A 19,237-nucleotide genomic window follows, 5' to 3' on the forward strand; every position below is an offset into this window, starting at 1 on the left:
ATAAGTAGATAAAAGCTGTGTGGCATTAGATGAAATGTATGTTTGTGGGGTTTTTTTTAATGTGAGGAAATAATAGCACATAAAAGCATTGAGGGGTGTTGGAAGGGATACAGATGGCAACCAGCTGCTTCTTTTAATTGCCTTGTTCCCACAAAGGTGGGAACAGGCATTATCTTCTGCGCTAAGTGTTTCAGTTTTGTTTTAATCCAAAGTTTATGTTTCCCTTGGAGGCTCTGAGCTATACAGGTAATCATGTGAAATTCCAACTGCCTGCTTTAGTAGAGAAAGAAATCAGGAAAGAAGATGGATCGATAATTAAAAGGTTTGCCTTGGCAAGTCAACAAAGTGTTGCTGGAAAAAAATTAACAGACTCACAGTATATGAGTGGATTTCAGTTGAGTGCCTGAAATGAAACACGCACCAGCACATAAAACCGGATTGTGAACAGTACTAAAGATAACTACTAACATTGTCAGTGTGAGGGCTGGAGTGTGTGGGAAGGGAAAACTCACCTGGAAACACTGAGAGAATGAGGAGAAAGAGGAAAAGGCAAAAGTGAAAATCAATGGGTGGAATGAAGACATAAAAAAACACCTGGGGATCGAGTGGGTGGGGAAGTGGGAGGGGCTTCTGATGTGGGTGGAGAAGTGGGCGGAACTTGCGGAGTGGGCGGGGGGTCCTCCAGCGGGGGCGCAGACCGGTCCAGTCCACTAGTCCTCCAGCGTGTAGTCCAGTGGACTGGACCGGACTGCGCCCCTGGAGGGGGGAGAGACTGGGTAGGTAGGGCACGAGTGGGGGTGCGGTGTGTCTGAACCCCACTGTCCATTTCCCTGCCCTTCTGAAAAGGAGCTAAATTTTATTGGAATAAACCACACAGACACTGTGCCAAGTTTATTGATTTCCTCTGAAAATTATCACCATATTTGTGTTTTATGAAGAACTTTATTGACACGACCCGTTTCAGGCACTAGGAATTTTATTGCCTCTGTCAGTGTTCCCCCCAGTCCCATACGGGTGCTGATGTACAGGGAGATGTCCAATGATCTAAGGGCTAGTGTTTCAGCGCTGTTGCAATGCTGCTCCTCTCTAATATTTTCAGTTGCTCTTTGCATGTCTGTTTGTTGTAGCATGTTGATCCAGTAATCCCAGCCCGTGCCTTTACCCTCGAGTGTCATTTCTCAGAGTTGACATGATGTGCCTTGCCTCTAGCACGTGCCACCCTTCCTCAGCAGCTGAAGAAGGAAATTGCTGCACATCTGCAGGATCTATGGTCTTTTTAAGTCACAACTCCGCTTTTTTGTTGTCGTAGGACAACCCTAAGTAAAGCCAGCACTCAGAAGAGGACCGTGATGAAGGATCGGTGTGGCAAACGTGTTCACATAGAAGAGCTGGAAGACATCCCAGAAGCGCTCCCCAGGGATGACCTCCAGCACGACCTCCAGCAGCTTCTTCGGCACTTCTGCCAAGACGACTGGAAACAGGAGGCCAAGTGAGAAGCTGCTGCTCACTCCCGTCCCCCCCCCAGCTCCACTTCGCCCTCCGTCCCGTGCGCTGCCGTCACTTTCCCTGGGGAGTTGACGTCGTGACCGACGCTATCGCCCCGGTCACTGCCATTTCTCCTCGTGCAGCTGCAGTGAATTCAGTTCTTACCCACCTTAAAATCCATTTTGTGTTTTTCTTCTTTTGTACCCTGTAAGCTAATTTGTGACCAAAGATAGCATCCTTTGGGGCAGGAGGATTTCTCCCCCGCCGCGCCTCCTCCTTGGTGGTGCCGCCGCTTCTCGCTGTCCCTTCGCTCCGGCGCTCCTCGAGCCGACTTCATCCACAGGCCTCTTCCAGTGACTATGTACAAGGGAGTGCACATGTAAACTGTAAATAGACAGAGTATTTGGACTTACCGGACTGCAGGAAACACGCTGCCCGTGGCTCCCGTCGCCCGGCGACGCTGCGGAACGGCGACGGATCGCGCGACGTTGTCGTCCCTGTGCAAAACACACAGGGACCGAGGAGGAAGCGCCGCGCAGCTACCGAGTCCTAAGACTTACGGTTTAGGAATCTCTTGTAGTTAAAGGCTCTAAGAGTCAGGCTAAAAACCTGGAAACCCAGCTGTTCACATGAGTAACAGCTGCCTGTGGCCATTAATACTGTTAAGACCTTCTGACAGCCACTGAAAGATTTCCAGGAGGAAAATCCAAGAAATAATACCCCGTTAGGTAACAGAGTCGCTCCCAGCTATAGCTATGGCACATCCCCATGCAGTGTTACAGCCTATTAGATCTGGACCTGGGGCAGGGCGTATTAAACAATTCCAACTCCGGTAGTTTCCCGTTTCCGTCACCGCTTAGCCGACCTCACCGACAGACCGGTGGTACTTCCTGCTGGCCACTGCACTGTAGATAACTGCGGGAAAAAGACTTACCCACTATACAGGGAGAATAACTAACTCACCGTGTTTTATCGAGATTGCCTCTTAGCTGAGCCGTGCATGTGGCATTCCAAGGTCAGAACCAAACCCTCCTAGAACCATGTCAGCTTCTCCGCCCTCTTAGCACTGAGCGAGCAGTTTTTATCTTCCGATCGAGCGTTTTTTAAAGAACAAGTGCTCACAATCCTCGGCAGCCAGTTTCTGTTCATATTTTGTTATGTAACTATATATAATATATATATTTCTAAACCGACCCTCTGAAAAACCACGATAGCATGTCTGCACTTTTATTTTCCGAAAAGGGAACATAGGGATCTGAAGCTTTGGGTGTTCTATACCTTAATATTTAATGGAGGGAGCTCCGTAGGGTTTTAGCATCACACACGTACACACAAACACACTGACTTAATGTTTTTAAACAGCTGTTAATTCATTTTTTTAATAGTAGATGTGACACCAGAGTAAAACCAACCCTCTCCTCTAGGAGTAATCCTTTGTCCGAGCTTATCTGGCCTTCTGCAGTTATAGGGTTCTTTGTTTTTTTAACGACTCACTCAGTGCTCAGAACAAGGGCACTTCCTCATTAAGGTAATGATGCCAAAAGCATGGAAACATCTCTGCAGTTCTGGCTTCCTGCGGGCAGAACCACCTGAGGTGCCGTGCTGACACTTTTTTGGGCAGGCAAGAAATAATTAAAAAAAAAAAAAATAAAAAGCTAAAAGAAAAAAAGTGTTTTGGCAGCCAAACCGACTGAGACCCGTGATGACACATCTCACAGCGCATCGTGGCTTCCCCGCCGTCCGAGACGGCGCGGGAGGGTCTTCGAGGATGGGGCTCTCAAGAAATGCATTTCTGTTGTGTTATTTGCGGTGCAGATGATGTTCTGTGTAACAACATAATGGTTATTCACCTCTTATTTTGATTTTTTGCTGTGTTATCGGAGAACTTGAATACTGTGAGAAGAAGTGAATTTTAAGTTGACGAATCAGCATCTTGTTCCCATGGTGATAACACTAATTGAATATATCTATGAGGGCATGTATTAGTTAAAAATTAAAAAGATACAACACTAACAATACATAGCTGCAATGTGTACAATGGCTGATTTAACTAAATAAAAATGTACAAGTGTTAAATGTAGAAATGGTGGCTCACTCGCTTTTACTGCTGGCACAGCAGGATGAGGGAAGTGCAACTCCTCTGTACCCAGCTCCCTTCAAGACATATTTAATTCTGCATTTAGCACTATTGATAGGTTCTAAGTCAGATAAAATTTTTATTAAGAGTAGTTGTTATTAATTTCTCAAAGGGGATCTTGCCTTGTTTTCTAGTTATTTTATTGGGCTGGAAACAGCAGATGTTCCTTCAAATGTGCCTCAGACCGTTCGCTATGGTCAGTGTCTTTTCCAGTGCCCACTACCAACAGTTTCTCACCAGAAGAAAGACAGGGAAGAAAAATATAGGGTGAAATCCTGTCACATCTTACACTCACACCACACACAGAAAATATTGGGAAGAGGTCTGCTACCAGTTTAAGTTTATTCCATATAAACCCAGAGCCTGGGACGCAGGGCACCAAGCCACCACTCCCTTGTCACAGATGCAGCGAGACCTGTCAAGTGAGGACTTAAACCAAAAGCTACCAACTATTTCCTCCTACTCTTCTTTTTCCCATCAGAGAGTCCAACAATCCAACTACAAATCCAACTCAAAACCCTACACAAACGCCCCCTCAAGAACTTGCACCCCCCTGCACCACACTTACCATCACAGTGGCCTGAGGACAAATGGGAAATAACAGATGGGAATAATAGGGAATAACTCAATACTGCTCAGTTTGAGCCACACTATCAGCACTTCCAAATACAAACACTATTTTGCTGAAAGACTTGGCCAGTTCTGCAAAATACCTAAAGTAAACACCTTTTCCTAAGTCACATTCGTTTATTTTTTAGCAAACAAGTGATTAAATCCAGGGACTAACATTGTGCTTTTCACGGCCTCATAAGTGGCAGCAACTATTCAGGAACTAAAGTCGCTCTTTCCTTCCACCTTGAAAAACCAAACCCTTTATTTCTGCATATAAATAAACATCATCCCACTCTAAAACTGAGGGGGGTTTATTAAAAAAAGCTAGTTAGTTACATCATCAAGCTTTTATTAATCTGACTGTAAAGCAGCTCGAAAGTGAGTTTTATGAGCACAGTTTCTGCTCCCTCCTGCCTCTATTCCCCAGCTAACCGTGAAAGAGAGTTGGGCTCTATGACCAGCAGAGCTGATCAGTGAGTTTTAACCATCTCTGATGATCCTGGCAGTAGCTGCCACCAAAGGGAGTCACGTGCCACCTGTGAGAGTTGTCGCCTTCCGTGGATTACCCCTAATGGTAACCCCTCCAGTGTGTCACTCCACATACTTTTAGTGTCCAGTGATAGTTTTAGTTTACATTCCATAAAACTGGACTATAACTTGTGGAGCACCCTGGCAGGACCTGCAGGCACCTCATGAATTATGCTGGATTCACAACACACAATTAAGTGGGCCAGAAGACACAGAGAGCCTGACTTTCCATCTGACAACTCATCCCATACATGGGCAGTCACTCAAGTTGTAGGTACAAGTTGTGTACTCCCCACACTACAGCCTGGAACTTCAGGCCTATGATAGTGGGCAACTTCCAAATTTAATGTATTTCCCTGAGGAAAAAAAATTCAAACTGCTTCCCCTGCACCTTTACCTTATCCTGGCTATGAACCCTGCAACTGCTGCAAACTCTTGGCGTGGGAAGCAGCATTTCAGAACAGCCTGGAGCTACAACAGTTGTCACGTCTCAGAATATCTGGTAAAGAGGTCACTGGTGGTGATTTTTGTCTGTGTAGCATCAGTCCCACGAAGAGCAGCTGTATCCTCAGTTTTTGCCACCTTTTTCAGTCCCCTGCACAGAGATGGCTTGTCTTCCAGGTCTCTATCAGAGAGCAATTAAACATCTAGGGGCTTATTATGGATATATTACTCTAATTTGGTCTCTACAGGTAAAGGAGTAAGGTGAGCTATGGCAGAACCTGTTTCTGATGCACTGTAAGGATATGAGGAGTAACACTCATTCCACATACACACTGCATAGATATTTAGACCCAGGACTGAATCCAGAACTCAATTCTTTGGCTAGTTAAATAACCCCAAACAAGGATGTGCAGCAACACAACCATCCTCAAACAGGAAACCCACTCACACTGCCACAGCCCTGGACCCTTTTGTCTCACTGAGCAGACCCGACATTTACAGCTCACTGAATGTCTAATAAGGGTTTTTACTTATTTCAAGAACCAACTGACTCCATCCACTCCATCAAATCTACACCCTTTTTGCTCAAACTTAAGCTTTTTTTAATAAATCTGACACCAGCTTTGTCCATTGACTAAATCAATACCATGATGCCCAATATCATTCTTGTTGAGCTTAAGGCTAAAGCTGAGCTACCCTGTCATCTTACTCCCTTAAAACTAAATTAAATTAATTAAAAAAAACCCAAATAAACACATAAATATCTCAATCCAATTCATTAACTGGTGTTCCCTCTTGGCTCTTTGTATTCCAGCATGTGGCTGACCATGAGGATTATCTCTTCGCCATGCTATAGTTTCAGCTCTGTGTGTTTAAGTCAACATGACTCCCCAGGAGCTGTCAGAATAATAGGATTAAATCTGAAAAAAGTGGCTGTGAAAGCAGGGCTACAAGTCTGTCTGAACTCCCATTCTGCCTGTGACACCCTCCCGCTTTATGAACCCCAAAAGAAAGTCTCAGTTACATCACTGCCTTCAACATTAACTGGAGCTGGGGAGAGGACATGGGAAAACATTGGAGACAGCCCATTCTGTTTCCAGGCTCACAGAAACAAAGGCTACAACTGCATAGTCCCCTCTGGCTTTACTCAGTGACTTGTTGGCAAGACAATCAAATAATTTTCCAGCCCCTCATCCCAGGCACAGAGTACACAAGTTGCTCCCAGTTCTCCCTCCTCTACAGGATGGTGGCTTAACTCTGAGTTGGAGAGTATCAAGGTCAAGAAAGAGAGGTACAGAGAAATACATGAATCCAAGGGACTTAAAGGAAAAGTCTTTTAAGTAATGCAAATAAGAGGAGTCAGTCCATAGCAGGATGCTCTGCCTGGAAGGGGGGTAAAACAACTTGAACTCCCAATTTGGAAAGCTGTCAGTGGTGAACAGAAAAGTGGGGTGGGGGGGTGTCACACTGCTTTTGAGGTTTAGGAAAGCTCAAAGCAGCCTGACTCGCCAATCCCAAAGTTAAACATCCCCCACAGTGAGGTGAAGATGTGGCAGAGCTGATAAAATGCCTGATAAAGGAATAAATAAGTCATACAACTGATAACTTATCTAAAGCTGAGCTGACATGGCTGGTCTGGACACACATCTGACAATCACTTTATACAATAAAGTCCAGTCCCACTTTGGAACAGTGGGATCTTGTAACATCCCCCTTCCAGGGGTGTGTGTGGAGATTCCTCCCTGGAGTGGGGTCTCCCCTCAAGCTCAGTCCTCAAGTTGAGGAAGAAGATTGTCCCACGGTTGTTGGAAAGGATGAGTTACATCAATCTCCACTCAATAATTGGTTTTGCTGGCTTTAATATCATGGCTTCAATATTCCTGCAAAAATAGGGCACTGCACTACCAGTTCTAGCTACCTGGACTGGGTAGTAAATAATTCTGATTATAGTCTTTTAGTCTAACTATTATCATAGTAAATCATTTGTTTCATATATAAATTTGCTCTGCTATCCTTAATCCTGTGGGGCAAAGTTGTAAAAGGATTCAATTACCCCTGTATAATCCTTTAGACATAAACCATCTGACAAAGCTCAGACTGGACCCACAGCCACACCCAGACCCTCTCTGAGAAGTTTAGAAAGCCAAGGAGTCCTTCTGCACCCTGTGACTCAAAGGAAGTTCCTCTAATGAATTGTTCTGAAGGTCCTGTTCTGCCCATGACACCCCCCCCCCCCCTATAAACCCCCAAAGAAAACCTCAATTACAGCACAGGCTGCAACCTGGGCTAAAGCTTTGGAGATGACATGGGAGAAGTGTTATCTTGGAGACAGCCTGTTCTTTTTCCAGGCACATTTTAAACTGTTAGAGAAACAAATGTAGAGCACAGAGCCCCTCTGCCTCCAGTTAGTGATTTGCTGATAAGGCAGGAACATGATTTTGCAGCCATTCATCCCAGGCACACATAACACAGGTTTCTCCCAGCCCTCCTACCTCTACAGGATCCTGGCTTAATGCTGAGAGGGGGAATGCCATGGGAAAGGAAGACAGATGCAGAGAAATATATGAATTCAAGACACTGAAAAGACTATTCTTGGAATAAAGCAAAGAAGAGGGATCAGTCCCAGCCTCCTGTTCAGCAGCCTAAATTATACAATAAGCAAAAATGGGGGCAACTACAATAAAATTGATAAAAGCTGGTTGAACCTTTCTGAGGTCAGGCACAAATAACCCCTCAGCTTTCTCCAAGCACAACTGACCCTGCACAAGGCTCCTATCCAACAGCCACTAGAGTGCAGCAAATCATCAGTATTTAACAGAAAAAAGCCAGCACAACTCCCAAAAGTTTTTAGTCCAGTATCAGCACCAAACTTCCTATTTGTTATTACAAATTTTAGAACTGACGCACGTGTGTATTTATTTACACTCAGAGCACTCCTCTATTCCCATCCTTGACCTGATTCTAAGGATAACAGACACAGCCCAAGCCCACTGGATCCAACCTGACCCTTCAGAAGGGTTTTTATACCAAACCAAAAGTGCTGCAGATAAACCAGTCAGTGCTTCATTAACCACACTGGCAAATGGGAGTTACAGTCGCTTTTTAACACCCCTTTGTTGAAAATCTAAAGTCAAAATATATTCTAAAGATGTTTTCTGTTGCTGCTTTTCCTGTGCCTTTCCACAACAAAAATTAAGTTTATACAAAGTTACGTAAAATGAGAAATACACAGAAAGAACAATGGTTACGTTTTGGGAGACCGGGTTATGATTCCACAGATTTGATAATTTTCCAATAGAAGTCAACAGGTTAATTTTCAGTGGAGACTGAGGACACAGTTCTTAATTTCATTTTCCACAAATCCATCTTTTATGAATATACATAAATTCACTAAAAAAAATAAAAATCAAGCATCACATAATGACATCATTTGCTGATCCAAATTCAATTGATACTCATTCAGAAATTCCCCTTTTTCCTCATACACCTCTGTAGTACATGATACATCACATCCCAGGTACAATGACATTACACAACCATTCTGATAAATATTTTTAGTTTCTTTGAGTCTGTTAGACCAAGATCAGAAGCAAACAAAGCACTTGAAAATACAACAGGAGAGGGAAGGGATGCAAAGCACAGTTTCACTTTGCCCCTCCCTTATCCCTCCCCACAGGTGGAAAGGGTGTGCCCCTATTTAATGGCAGCCCTGGGGGAAAAGCCCAATTCATGTTCCAGAAAGATTCAACTACACCTTCAACTTCTCTAAGCTCACAATAAGGCAAACCCACCACAAAATCGTTGTCCAACTCAAAGCATTTAGGACTGCCCTCCTGAATTCCTCAGAATATTTCCAAGACAAGAAAAACATCTATCCACAAGTAATTTTCACAGAGTTCCCCCCAAAAACGAAACACATCATTTAGCCAAAGCTCCATGTGCTCCAGTTGAACGTGAAGGGCAGCTGTGTGCTAGCACAGGGGGAAGCTTGCCTGGCAAACTGCTGTTCCATTTTCTATGCTTAAAAGACAACTTTTAAAACTAAAGCCTCTTCCTCACAGCACAAGAGGGAAAACAAACCAAACCACACTCACTGGTGGATTACTTCCAGATATTTTTCTTTGCTGTGTAATATTTAAAGTCACAGCCTGTCCCTGCCTCCCCAGGGGCCACAAAACTGCTTTTTATCCAAGTTCTTACAACAAAGCAGGATCAGACCAGTGCTTTCCCACCAGGAGCTCATATCAGCACAACAACTCTTAAAAACACATCCACGGAGCTTCACCTGCTTCTGGCAGCGTCCCCCAGCTCCCCAGATATGCCATTTCCCAGTCCTACATATCTCCACAGGGTACAAAAAGGCCCCGAGGCCAGTACTCACAGTTTGTAGACAGCTTGCAGGAAAATCCGCTCATTCCATCCAAGGCTGAAACCCTCCAATTCCTCCAGGAATTCCTGAAGATTGACCCTCTGCTCACTGCAAATCTTCCCTGGCAGAGGGGCACTAAACAGACACCAGAAGATGTGTGACCCTCTCCCTCCAGAAACCCTGATCTGTTTGCCTTCCAAGCAAACCTTGATGGGGAATAGGGAGCAGCTGGCACCTTACCCAGCCCTCCCTCCCCCAGCTGCAGGCAATCCCCAAAATGAGGGACAGGACTAAATCAGCCTCAAAAGGGCCAACTCAAACCACTCCATGATTCTTGGATGACTCACCACAAAGTGTGGTTCTATTCGCTCTTTAGAAAGGCAAATAAAAATAATAATGAAAAAACCTTGCTAAATGAATATATATATATATATATATATATGAGGGTACTGCAGCTGAAGGATGTATAAGAGAGCTGGAAAGGGTTTTTTTACAGGGGCCTGGAGTGACAGGACAATGGGAACAGCTTCAAACTGACAAAGGGCAGGGTTAGATGGGATATTAGGAAGAAATTCTTCCCTGTGAGGGTGGTGAGGCCCTGGAACAGGTTGCCCAGAGAAGCTGTGGCTGCCCCATCCCTGGCAGTGTCCAAGGCCAGGTTGGACAGGGCTTGGAGCAACCTGGTGCAGTGGAAGGAGTCCCCTGGATCTTTATGAGTAATTTCTAACTAGTGCCATGGGACATATTCAGTCCCTCTTTGTGTTTTGCTTACAAGAGCTCTGGGTCATTCTCTCCAACATTCAGCAAGTTAATCCATCTTGGGCAGGAGGTTTGTGTCCCTTCAGCTCCCCAGCACAGCTGCAACCACTGTGCCACAGATACTTGCCAGCAAAAAACAGCCAGTCATCCTTACCCAGGCACCCCAAAATAGTAACAGTGTTATTGCTGTTACTGTTATTGTTCCTGTTATTGTTATATTGTTATATTTATTGTTATATATATTGTTATATATTGTTATATATATATATTGTTATATATTGTTATATATATATTGTTATATTGTTGTTGTTATTGTTCCCTCCAGGTAACAGCAGCAGAAATACAAAGAGTGGGTATGGATCTACTAGAACTGGGATCATCCAGGAAAAAGTAATCAGGGCAGGCTATTTATTCAGGAGGGGACTGAGGCAGAGCAAGGGAGGTACAAGGATGGCAGAAAGGAGGGTCAAAAAATGGGAGAAGGGTAATAGGCATATGAACAGGGCCTGAAACAAAACCTGTGTCCTGACCCTATTGAGAGAGCCAAACCTGCTTCTGCAGCTTGGAGGACCAGAGGGGAGGGAAGAAGGTGGGCAGGATACACTCCACCCCAAAATGGCCATGTCCAGACAGATGGGTCACATTATCCCATGTTAGAGCTCATACCCGGGCAGATGGGAAGTACCCACTGCTTCCACCAGCACATCTCATGGCTCTGGACTTGGGCTTGTCAACTTCAGCACTGTTCCACTTATTTTCCATAAGAACACTGGCACTGAACCTGTGGAAAAACAGTCCTGGGTGTTTTGTAGGTGTTTGGGGTTTTTTGTTTGTTTGTTGTGGGGTTTAGGTTTGGTTCTGTTTGGTTGTTGTATCTTTCTTTGTTACTGTTGTAATAACTTTGTTAAAGTTATTACAACCACCAGCATCGCAGTAACAGCTGTTTGGAGGTTAAATTTCAAGGGGTGTTGTCAGGCACAGCAAGTTCTCACGTTTTGCTTTAAAAGCAAGTTTTGTTGGTCTAGCCCAGGCACAGCTGAGGCTTCCCCTGTGTGCCCAGCAGAGCTCTGCACCTTGACCACGTGCAGGGATGTGTCTGTTCCCACCATCGCCAGCAGTGTTTTAAAGGTTTTAGGAATCTGTCAAGCACCTGAGAAGACAAAGCTCAGATCCTTGGCAGTTTCCTAAAACCATTTCCAATGATCAAGGTGGTTTGCAGTGCCTCCTGAGCTGCAGAGCAATGACTCTTTAACAGTGCTTTTATTGATAGCCACTGGCAGCCAGGCCTGATTTTCCTTGCTCCCATCTCACCAAAAGCCAGACAGCCCAGAAATATGAGTCTAAACGAATGAGCCATTAGTGCCAGCTGGCTATTTCCAATTGAGTTATATCTTTGCTGTATTATATTACATTGTTGCCTAGAGGTCTTTGCTTCTGCTCTAAATTTCCCTGGTCCGTGTTTCATTACCTGAGTGTCACGACTGAATAGCACACAGCAGGTTTTGTGCATTTATTTCAAGCACGTTGAAAAAAAATTGCCATTTCTCTGAGGTCTTTGCACTAGAGACTCTCAATTACACTTTTTAGAGGCTGGCATTTATGGCCTTGCCTGACAATTGGAAGGCACCAAAAAAGCTGTTGGAGATTCTGGACATTAAGTCACTGGAATTTTGAGCGGTGTCCAGGTTCTCTGGCTGGGCTCCTGGGCAGACAGTATTTCAGCATGGAAGAGAAAGCCCCTTGCAGGGACAACACTTACAAATAAAGACATTGCAGAAACAGCAAAATGCCTGATCCCGTGGGATGTGGAAATACTTATGTAGGAGGAGATGGGTGAAAGTGCGTGTGGGGATTCAGACCCGGGTTGACAGCGACAGCACCTCTGAATTCCTTGCAGGTGTTAAGCTCCTTGCTCGTGCCTACAAGCATCTTCAGCATCATTTTGCTGTCAGGCTGGAATTATATTCAAGAAAATTTTTTCTCAGCACGAATCACTGATTATAGCCCCAAATTGGTCCCAGGGACTGCATCACATCCAAGTCTCTTATTGTCCCAAGCCTGTACTAAGCCTTTACGCCACTCATGCTCAGCACTTCTCTAAGCTCCCTGCTCCATTAGTTACAGAACCATTTTATTTATATGCTGTGATTTCTGGTGCTGCCTCAGCTGTGACACCCCTCATTAGCAGACCTTCACACCAGCTTAGAGAATGAGTCCTATACTCACCAGAAATACTTCTAGGTTCATTACATGTTTCTGAAAATGGCCTTCTTTTTCTAAATGAAAGCTGGGTTTGTTTTATTTACAATGCCTACAAACTGCTTGAGCTATTCTGGATCTTTCCTCTGCTTTCAGACTCCGTGATAGCTCACATGGTTAAGTGCAGCTCAAAGAAGATATGTGTAGCAGAAGGGGATGAGAAAGCCTATGCTGTGCCTGTATCATCTCTGTACTGTCACCTGCCACTAAATTCCCACTTTATTATTTGACTGCAAGGGAGAAAGAAGGGGAAAATTACAGTTTAAAGAGGAAATGGAAGATGTGAACGCAATATTTCTCTCCCTCACACTTCCATTTTCTCTCTTCATAACTGCTGCTTCATTCCCTGAAACCAAACTCTTATGAGAAGTTGCAGCTCATCCATAAGAAGTATTCCTGAAACTTCTCAAATGTTATCCTGAGTTATGAATCAAAAACATCTCATTCCTCACTCATCTGACCTACGCTGACTCCTGAGGGGAGACAGACTGGCTGGCAGCAGGGAGGCAAAATGAATGGTATAGATAAAACTATGCATTTATCATAGATAAAACTATGCATTCATTTATCTAGGTTGTGCTCAAATTTTTCATCATCATAATCACTGCTGACAACAATAAAAAGTGGGTACTGCAATAAATTGCTGCAGAAATGATGAATGCCTCCTCTGGGCTTGTTTCCATGTGGTGGTGGGACAGCTGATCACATCAGACTCGTGCCACAGAGTAAAACATAAAGTCTGCACTATTCTATGAAAATGAGCAGTTCTGGTCAAATCCATTTCTCCACAGCTCAAATGACTTCACTGCAGCCCTACAAGCTGTGCTGTGGGCATCCCAAACTGTGAATTATCTCAAAGGCACTTAGACCCTAAGAAGCTCTGCACTGTAAATCCAAACTTGGTTCAGTTTACCTCCCATTCGTATCTTTTAATTTTCTATGAGGAGCAGGAATAACGTGGGCCTTGATTTTTTTTCCATAGCTCCCGCAAAAGCACAGGCTTCCCCAAACAAGATGGAAGTTGTAAACTGAAGAGATTTATTTCATGGCTCATGTAGGTAAATCCTGCCTCCTGGAAGAAGGATGCAAGTGTAGCAAATGGAGGGAACTAACTGCTAAAAATAAGAATATACTGAACTCTGTTATCCAGGCCACTGTTCCTAAAGGTCATAAAAAACCAGCACTGAGCTCTGCAAGCAGATGCTAACGAGAGGGTGAAGGATAGAAGTTTTTCATTCCCCTAACTCCCCTTGGGCTGGTCATCAAACTGCTCTTAATCCTTTGTCAGCCCTTAGCTTAAAAAACATCACCTACGCAAAAATAGGCAACAGAACCCTTTGTTGGACTTCAGACTGTGCTCTGTAGCATTACATTTTAACCAAGTCACTGCAAAACCAAACTCCTGTAATTACATCTTCTCCATCAATCATCACCATCTCAAATCTCCTCAGTTTGTCTAACTGCCAGTTCAGAAAGATTCATCTGGCATCCAAATGTCAGATCAGGTTCTTTTTGCACTTGCAGTGGGGAAAAAAAAAAGGGAAAAAACCCCCTAGTAACTTTTGCTTTGGGGTTTTCTGGGAAGGACTTTTGGTGATGTTCTCTTTTTTATTATTATTTGCCTTTTTTGCAGAGGTACAAAGACAACACAGTGCTAATGCTTTCCAGCTGTATTGCCTTTGAACTGCTGACAGATGCAGGAATTTGGGTCTAGCTAATATAATTAACTAGGTGACCTTCAGAACTCCAGGATATTTGTGAGGATGGTGCTACGTGCCCTCGGAATGGTGTGATGTGGCTTTTCTCAGATTTGGGAACTGCTGCAGAGTTCCTGTTGCCAGGATGGATGGGAAACTGGCTTTTCAGAGGGAACTCACTTGGGACACCACTTCTTCTCCACTGGCTTGGGAAGTAGAAGGGTTCCTGTGAGGAGGACTCGGAATGTGAGTAGAGGCCACTAAGTGTGATGTGCTACAGGCTGGGCAGGGAGCGAGTGTGAGGCTCTCTGAGCTCTCCTTGTAATTTTGGCCATAAATCCTTCATCCACGGACTGTCATCACTGTCATTCAGGGAACTCACCCTTGGACCTAGGGTTTCCCTGTCATCCATCAACTTTGTGGCCTTGGGCAAATTATATACTGCCAGGTTTTTAGGCCTAAAACCAGGCAGGCAATGCTCATCTACCGTCAGTGACCTAGTGAGGATTAACTAGCTAATGCTTTGAAAAGCCTCCCAATCACCAGGGCACTGCTCCCAGTAACACTGCCTATTGCTCCAGCTGCTGGCTGTGCCCCAGGAACGGGTCTCACATAAAAGGGGGACACAAAAGGCTAAGGGGAAAGAAATGAGGAGGATGGAGGGAGCAGAGTTTCAGACCCAGAAGTAAATGACAGATTTTGAGGAGTGGCACGTGTTGTCAGTGTTTTTAACAGGATAAATGGCATGTGGTAAGAAAGAACCTCGGGGTTTCTTGTGGTGGGAGGGTGAGAAGATTTGAGAAGGGAAGGAAGGCAGGGCAGAGCACCAGGCAGTGGAGGGAAGGGCGGAGGGACAAGGAGCAGCAGAGTGGTGAAAGGATCCAACAGAAGAGAAGCCTCACCTGCTTTCTCCTCTCACCATCACAATGTTTGGATCTTCGTGCCAGCTACTCCTCCTCAGAGATGAGTAGTGTGAGCTGCTGAGGCCTCTTAATGAAAACAGCAAACAGCATCCTCCTCATCCCCCGGGGCCCCTCCACGCTGCCAAACATCCCCCTCACATCCTTCTGGCAGGCAGTGTAAGACTCGTGGGACGCAAAGTAGCTCTGCCTTGTCATGTGTGAAAAGCTGGTCTTAACTGGGAAGCTCTTTATAGAAAGGTGTGAATGTGGAGAGACTCCAACACCGAGATCCCCATTCAGCTACAGAGGAGAGGAATAATCACAGTGTACCTCTTGGAAACCCACTGCAGAGAGGGGATCAGCAAAGCATCAACTGGGGCCTTTCAAGCCTTAGTTATTTGTATCTCTTCACATCTTGAAATCATCAAACGCATCCTTTTATTTAAGTAAAGAGACTTGTTGTAATTTTTCTTGCCCTCAGCTTTGCATTAATTAGTCTTCAGTGGCCCGTTTTAGCCTTTGTGGCACCTGCACTTGACAGATGCCCAGGAAAGGAATCCTTTCTGCTGTTGTCTTTAGGCAGATTTGACGGTTTTTTTAAAACTGCATTGAAACACAAATTAGATCCTTCCCTATTCATTTTTCAGCGGAAAAACAGAGAAAAACTCTCTCAGATATTCATTCAGTAGTTATGGCACTGACCTTGCACAAGGGACACACACTCAGACTCCTGGCCTGATTGAAAAAGAGAAAAAACCTCTAAGCACATCTCCCAGTGTTCTACATCCAGGCCCTGAAATCAGCCTGCTGCTGCTGTGCTGGTCTGTCTCCACCACACAGAATTTAACTATTTACACACCTTGATTTGGTCCCAACAGGAGACTGAACCTCCAAAACCAGATCCCAGAAGGATGTGCCAACACCCGGCTCCCTCTCAGATGCTGCAAAGTAGTTAAATACTCCCAGGCTCTTCAAAATACATACATGGAGTGTATTTAAGTCTTTGACTGAAGGGTAGTTTTGTGCCCTTTCACAGAACCCTTGAATCCACAGGTGCCCCGGGGTTTAGAGAAGGTGTGAACATTACCAATACAAAAAACAGCGGTGAAGGGCTGGAAATGGGAATTGCCACATCAATCAGAAGTGCACAGATCTACAGCATATCCTCCAGGCAGCCCAGGGCCAACCACAGGATCAGAAATAAAGCCTGCAAACAGAAGGCTGGGCATGCTACCAATCCCTCTTCTGTGTGTACAGGTGCTCTGCCGTACTCAAAATCCTATTTAGAATAACATTTCGGTAAGATTAGACTTTGAATTAGAGCTACCTTTGATTAGATTTGCTACAGTGAAAAAGGCAGGCAAGTTTTGGCATGGCCCAGCTTCTGTGCTTTACTCTCTAGAAAGTTTTGTTCAGAAAAAAAACCCCAAAGACCACCATTTTTAGCTAGGGAGTAGATGTTCTGGTGCCCGTTTTGTCTGAGGAACTTAACCAAGTTAAGCTGAACTCTTGTTCTTGCTCTGGTACTTACCCCCTCTCTGGTGCACAGGATACAGCAACAGCTTTAGGTGATGTTTAATTAAGTTGATGTCTTGCTCTAACATGTGCTGGGAGTGCTCTCTTCTCCATCCTTACGAAGGGTTTGACTTGTGTTCAGGTAGTTCAGCAATACCTTTGTTTATAAAATGAGCTGTTTGGCTCACAAACGTGGGCTCTTACCCCCACTGCCAGGCTGGTTGTTGCTAGTACAGGCCCTTGGCTACAAGTGTTACTTAAAGCCCTGTGCCTGTCACTGCCTCACCCTGGGCAGCTGTCACCTCTGAGAGCCAGCACGGAATGCCTGGGAAGGGTGGGAAAAGGAGTGGTCGAAGAGCAGAGCGGGCTCTTCCTTCCCAGTCCAGGCTGTTCTGCTTGCCATGAATTCTCTCTCAATGCAGTGGGCTGTGTATTAATACTCCCCACTCCTCCTGCATCAGCTGCTTGACACTGGGAATTACCTGACAGTGAGCAGGGAACTCGGTGATAGGTGCTGCTGTTACTCCTGCCCTGACATGAGACAGCATCTTTCCATTGGGGGCTGACTTTGGGGAATACCAGAAGTGAGTAACTATAAGATCAAGGCCCAAGCCCTTGCTATTTTAAGGAACCAACTCTGTCCCAACCACTTGCCACATTGAACTATTTGACTTTTTTAACTACTTAGAGGTCACTGTGATGAAAAAAGGTTCTGTGGGCCAAATTTCCGGTTAGTTCTTAAGATGGTCCAGCCCCACAGCCGAGTTCTGGAAACATCTTTAAAGAAAGAACGTGACATTTCTGTAACACAGAAATACTGCTCTCTATCCCTTTGCCTTGGAAACCCTGTTTTCTATCAGCTAGTCCCCTCACACTCTGTGATTAAATGTTCTCCTCTTCCCCAAACTTACTGTCTGTAGAATTGCTGCCTTCTCCTCTTTCCACAAGCATGCTGCCTTGGAATCCAAGATCCTGCACCTTGTCCTGCTCACTCACGGGTCTCTGTGCAAGAGAGGGAGGGGAAGGGAGGAAAGGCTTCTAGTCTGCTCTGCTTAGGTTCCCTTTCATGTGAGGCCTCCCCTTTTGTGGCTATCAAAACCTCCCTATAACTTCTGCTTTCCCTGCAAGAACCAGAGGTGGAGCAGTGGCACCTTCCAGCACTGAACTCCCATTCACCCACATCTGTCTGTATTTTACTAATTATCTGTTAGGAAGAAAGAAGCTGAAACTCCTGAAGCAATTGGATTCAATTCTTTTACTAATCCAGTTAATTCTTTAAATAATGTTTTCTCAAGATGGGTAATGTATAAAGTATGACCATACAAATTTAAGAAGAAAGAAAGAAAAGCCCTGAGAAGAACAAAGTAATTCTGTTTTCTGCGAGCAAACAGCCCAAGGAGATGATAAATTACCAAAGATTAATAACTCACTGAAGAAACAGCAAACTAATCTTGGACACAATGAACTCTGGGACTTAACTCTAGGTGTTACTTTTCTTAACTGTGTCCTGGGAACCCATTTGTAGAAAACAGAACCAATCTGATTCCTCCAGGTATGTGTACAGGGTATATTCACAACCCAGGAAAGGGTCATTTTCAGGCTCTCTGTGTTCCTTACTCACATTAAAAATGCATGAAAGCACTGGGTTCCTTCCTGCTCAGAACAAACAGCATCTTCCTGTGCACTCCTAAATAGAAAACAGCATTACAGAAGCCACCAGGAGGCAGCAGATTAAAATATTTGTGCTATAAAAGGACACCCACCACCATTATAAAAAAAAAAAATACCCCAAAACCCTGCTCCTCTCCCAAACCTTCAACCTGATATTTAGGAAATACATTCTCCCACCCCACTGCTCATCATTTTGCTTCATACACTGATCTCTCTTCTCTGCCTACCTGAAATCAGGAGCAACTCTGCGGCTGTCAAAGAGCTTTCTGCAGGAGCACGGTTAAAATGGGAATCAAACTGATTTCTGGAATAGCACTTACTGGAAAAAATGAGCAAACAAAGTAGGTAGAAGCGATGTGACAAAATGTAAAACCTCCCTCCAGACTAAACCGCTTTTGCTTCTACTGGGGTTTACTGACAAATTCCAACCCCCCCTGAGTTCTCTGCCGAGTATTTCTCTTTTTGTTTACAAAATGCCACCCAAAGGGAAGCACTGAAATTGTGACCAACCCAGGACAGGCTCTGGCTCCCTCACCAATGCTGCTGCTCCAGCTATGCTGCCCTGGCCCCGCAGCCATCCAGCTCTGCATTCCCTGACTCAGGAAAGCTGCAAGTTGTCTCCTCTCCTCCGTCCTTCTTCTCTGCTGGTATAAAAGACTGTTCTCAGTTGCAGTTCAGCACGGTTTAAGAAAGCCTAAAATCACTACAGACACACAAGAAAGCTTTTAAACTGGTACATTATTTTAGATGCTAATTATTTATGGACTTTAATGCATTTTATGGCACTATGTTACCATATATATTTTATGGTGTTATATAACATACAATAACTGCTCTTACAGAGTCTCAGGCTGAGCAT

The 19,237-nt window shown here is 44.6% G+C and overlaps 2 protein-coding genes and 1 long non-coding RNA gene across 39 annotated transcripts in view; 1 reads left to right on the plus strand and 2 right to left on the minus strand.

Moving 5' to 3' along the window:
* Nucleotides 1-3,569, plus strand: part of ANK2 (ankyrin 2) — a 176,670-nt gene extending 173,101 nt beyond the window's left edge. For all 22 annotated transcript variants that reach the window (XM_027658927.1, XM_027658928.1, XM_027658949.1 and 19 more), the window contains 2 exons: nt 231-322; nt 1,310-3,569. In XM_027658927.1, coding sequence (XP_027514728.1) covers nt 231-322; nt 1,310-1,493 — 276 coding nt within the window. In that variant the 3' untranslated portion in view covers nt 1,494-3,569. The remainder of the gene's footprint in view (nt 1-230; nt 323-1,309) is intronic.
* A 5,319-nt stretch (nt 3,570-8,888) lies between these two features.
* LOC113954526 lies at nt 8,889-12,158 on the minus strand. The gene is made up of 3 exons (XR_003530259.1): nt 11,001-12,158; nt 10,348-10,456; nt 8,889-9,710 (listed from the first exon to the last, which is right to left on the minus strand). It is a non-coding gene; the product is annotated as an uncharacterized LOC113954526 (long non-coding RNA).
* A 5,478-nt stretch (nt 12,159-17,636) lies between these two features.
* Nucleotides 17,637-19,237, minus strand: part of CAMK2D (calcium/calmodulin dependent protein kinase II delta) — a 118,083-nt gene continuing 116,482 nt past the window's right edge. For 3 of the 16 annotated variants that reach the window (XM_027658968.1, XM_027658975.1, XM_027658969.1), the window contains exons 20-23: nt 18,914-19,022; nt 18,606-18,697; nt 18,329-18,394; nt 17,640-17,709 (exon numbers count right to left, since the gene is read on the minus strand). In XM_027658968.1, the coding sequence (XP_027514769.1) occupies nt 18,977-19,022 (46 nt within the window). In that variant the 3' untranslated portion in view covers nt 17,640-17,709; nt 18,329-18,394; nt 18,606-18,697; nt 18,914-18,976. Of the gene's footprint in view, nt 17,710-18,328; nt 18,395-18,605; nt 18,698-18,913; nt 19,023-19,237 lie in introns of all 16 variants that reach the window. The other 13 variants (XM_027658981.1, XM_027658966.1, XM_027658972.1 and 10 more) reach the window with 8 other exon arrangements.

Source organism: Corapipo altera, unplaced genomic scaffold, assembly GCF_003945725.1.
Source record: "Corapipo altera isolate COAL_440 unplaced genomic scaffold, ASM394572v1 255, whole genome shotgun sequence".
Classification (NCBI taxonomy): Eukaryota; Metazoa; Chordata; class Aves; order Passeriformes; family Pipridae; genus Corapipo; species Corapipo altera.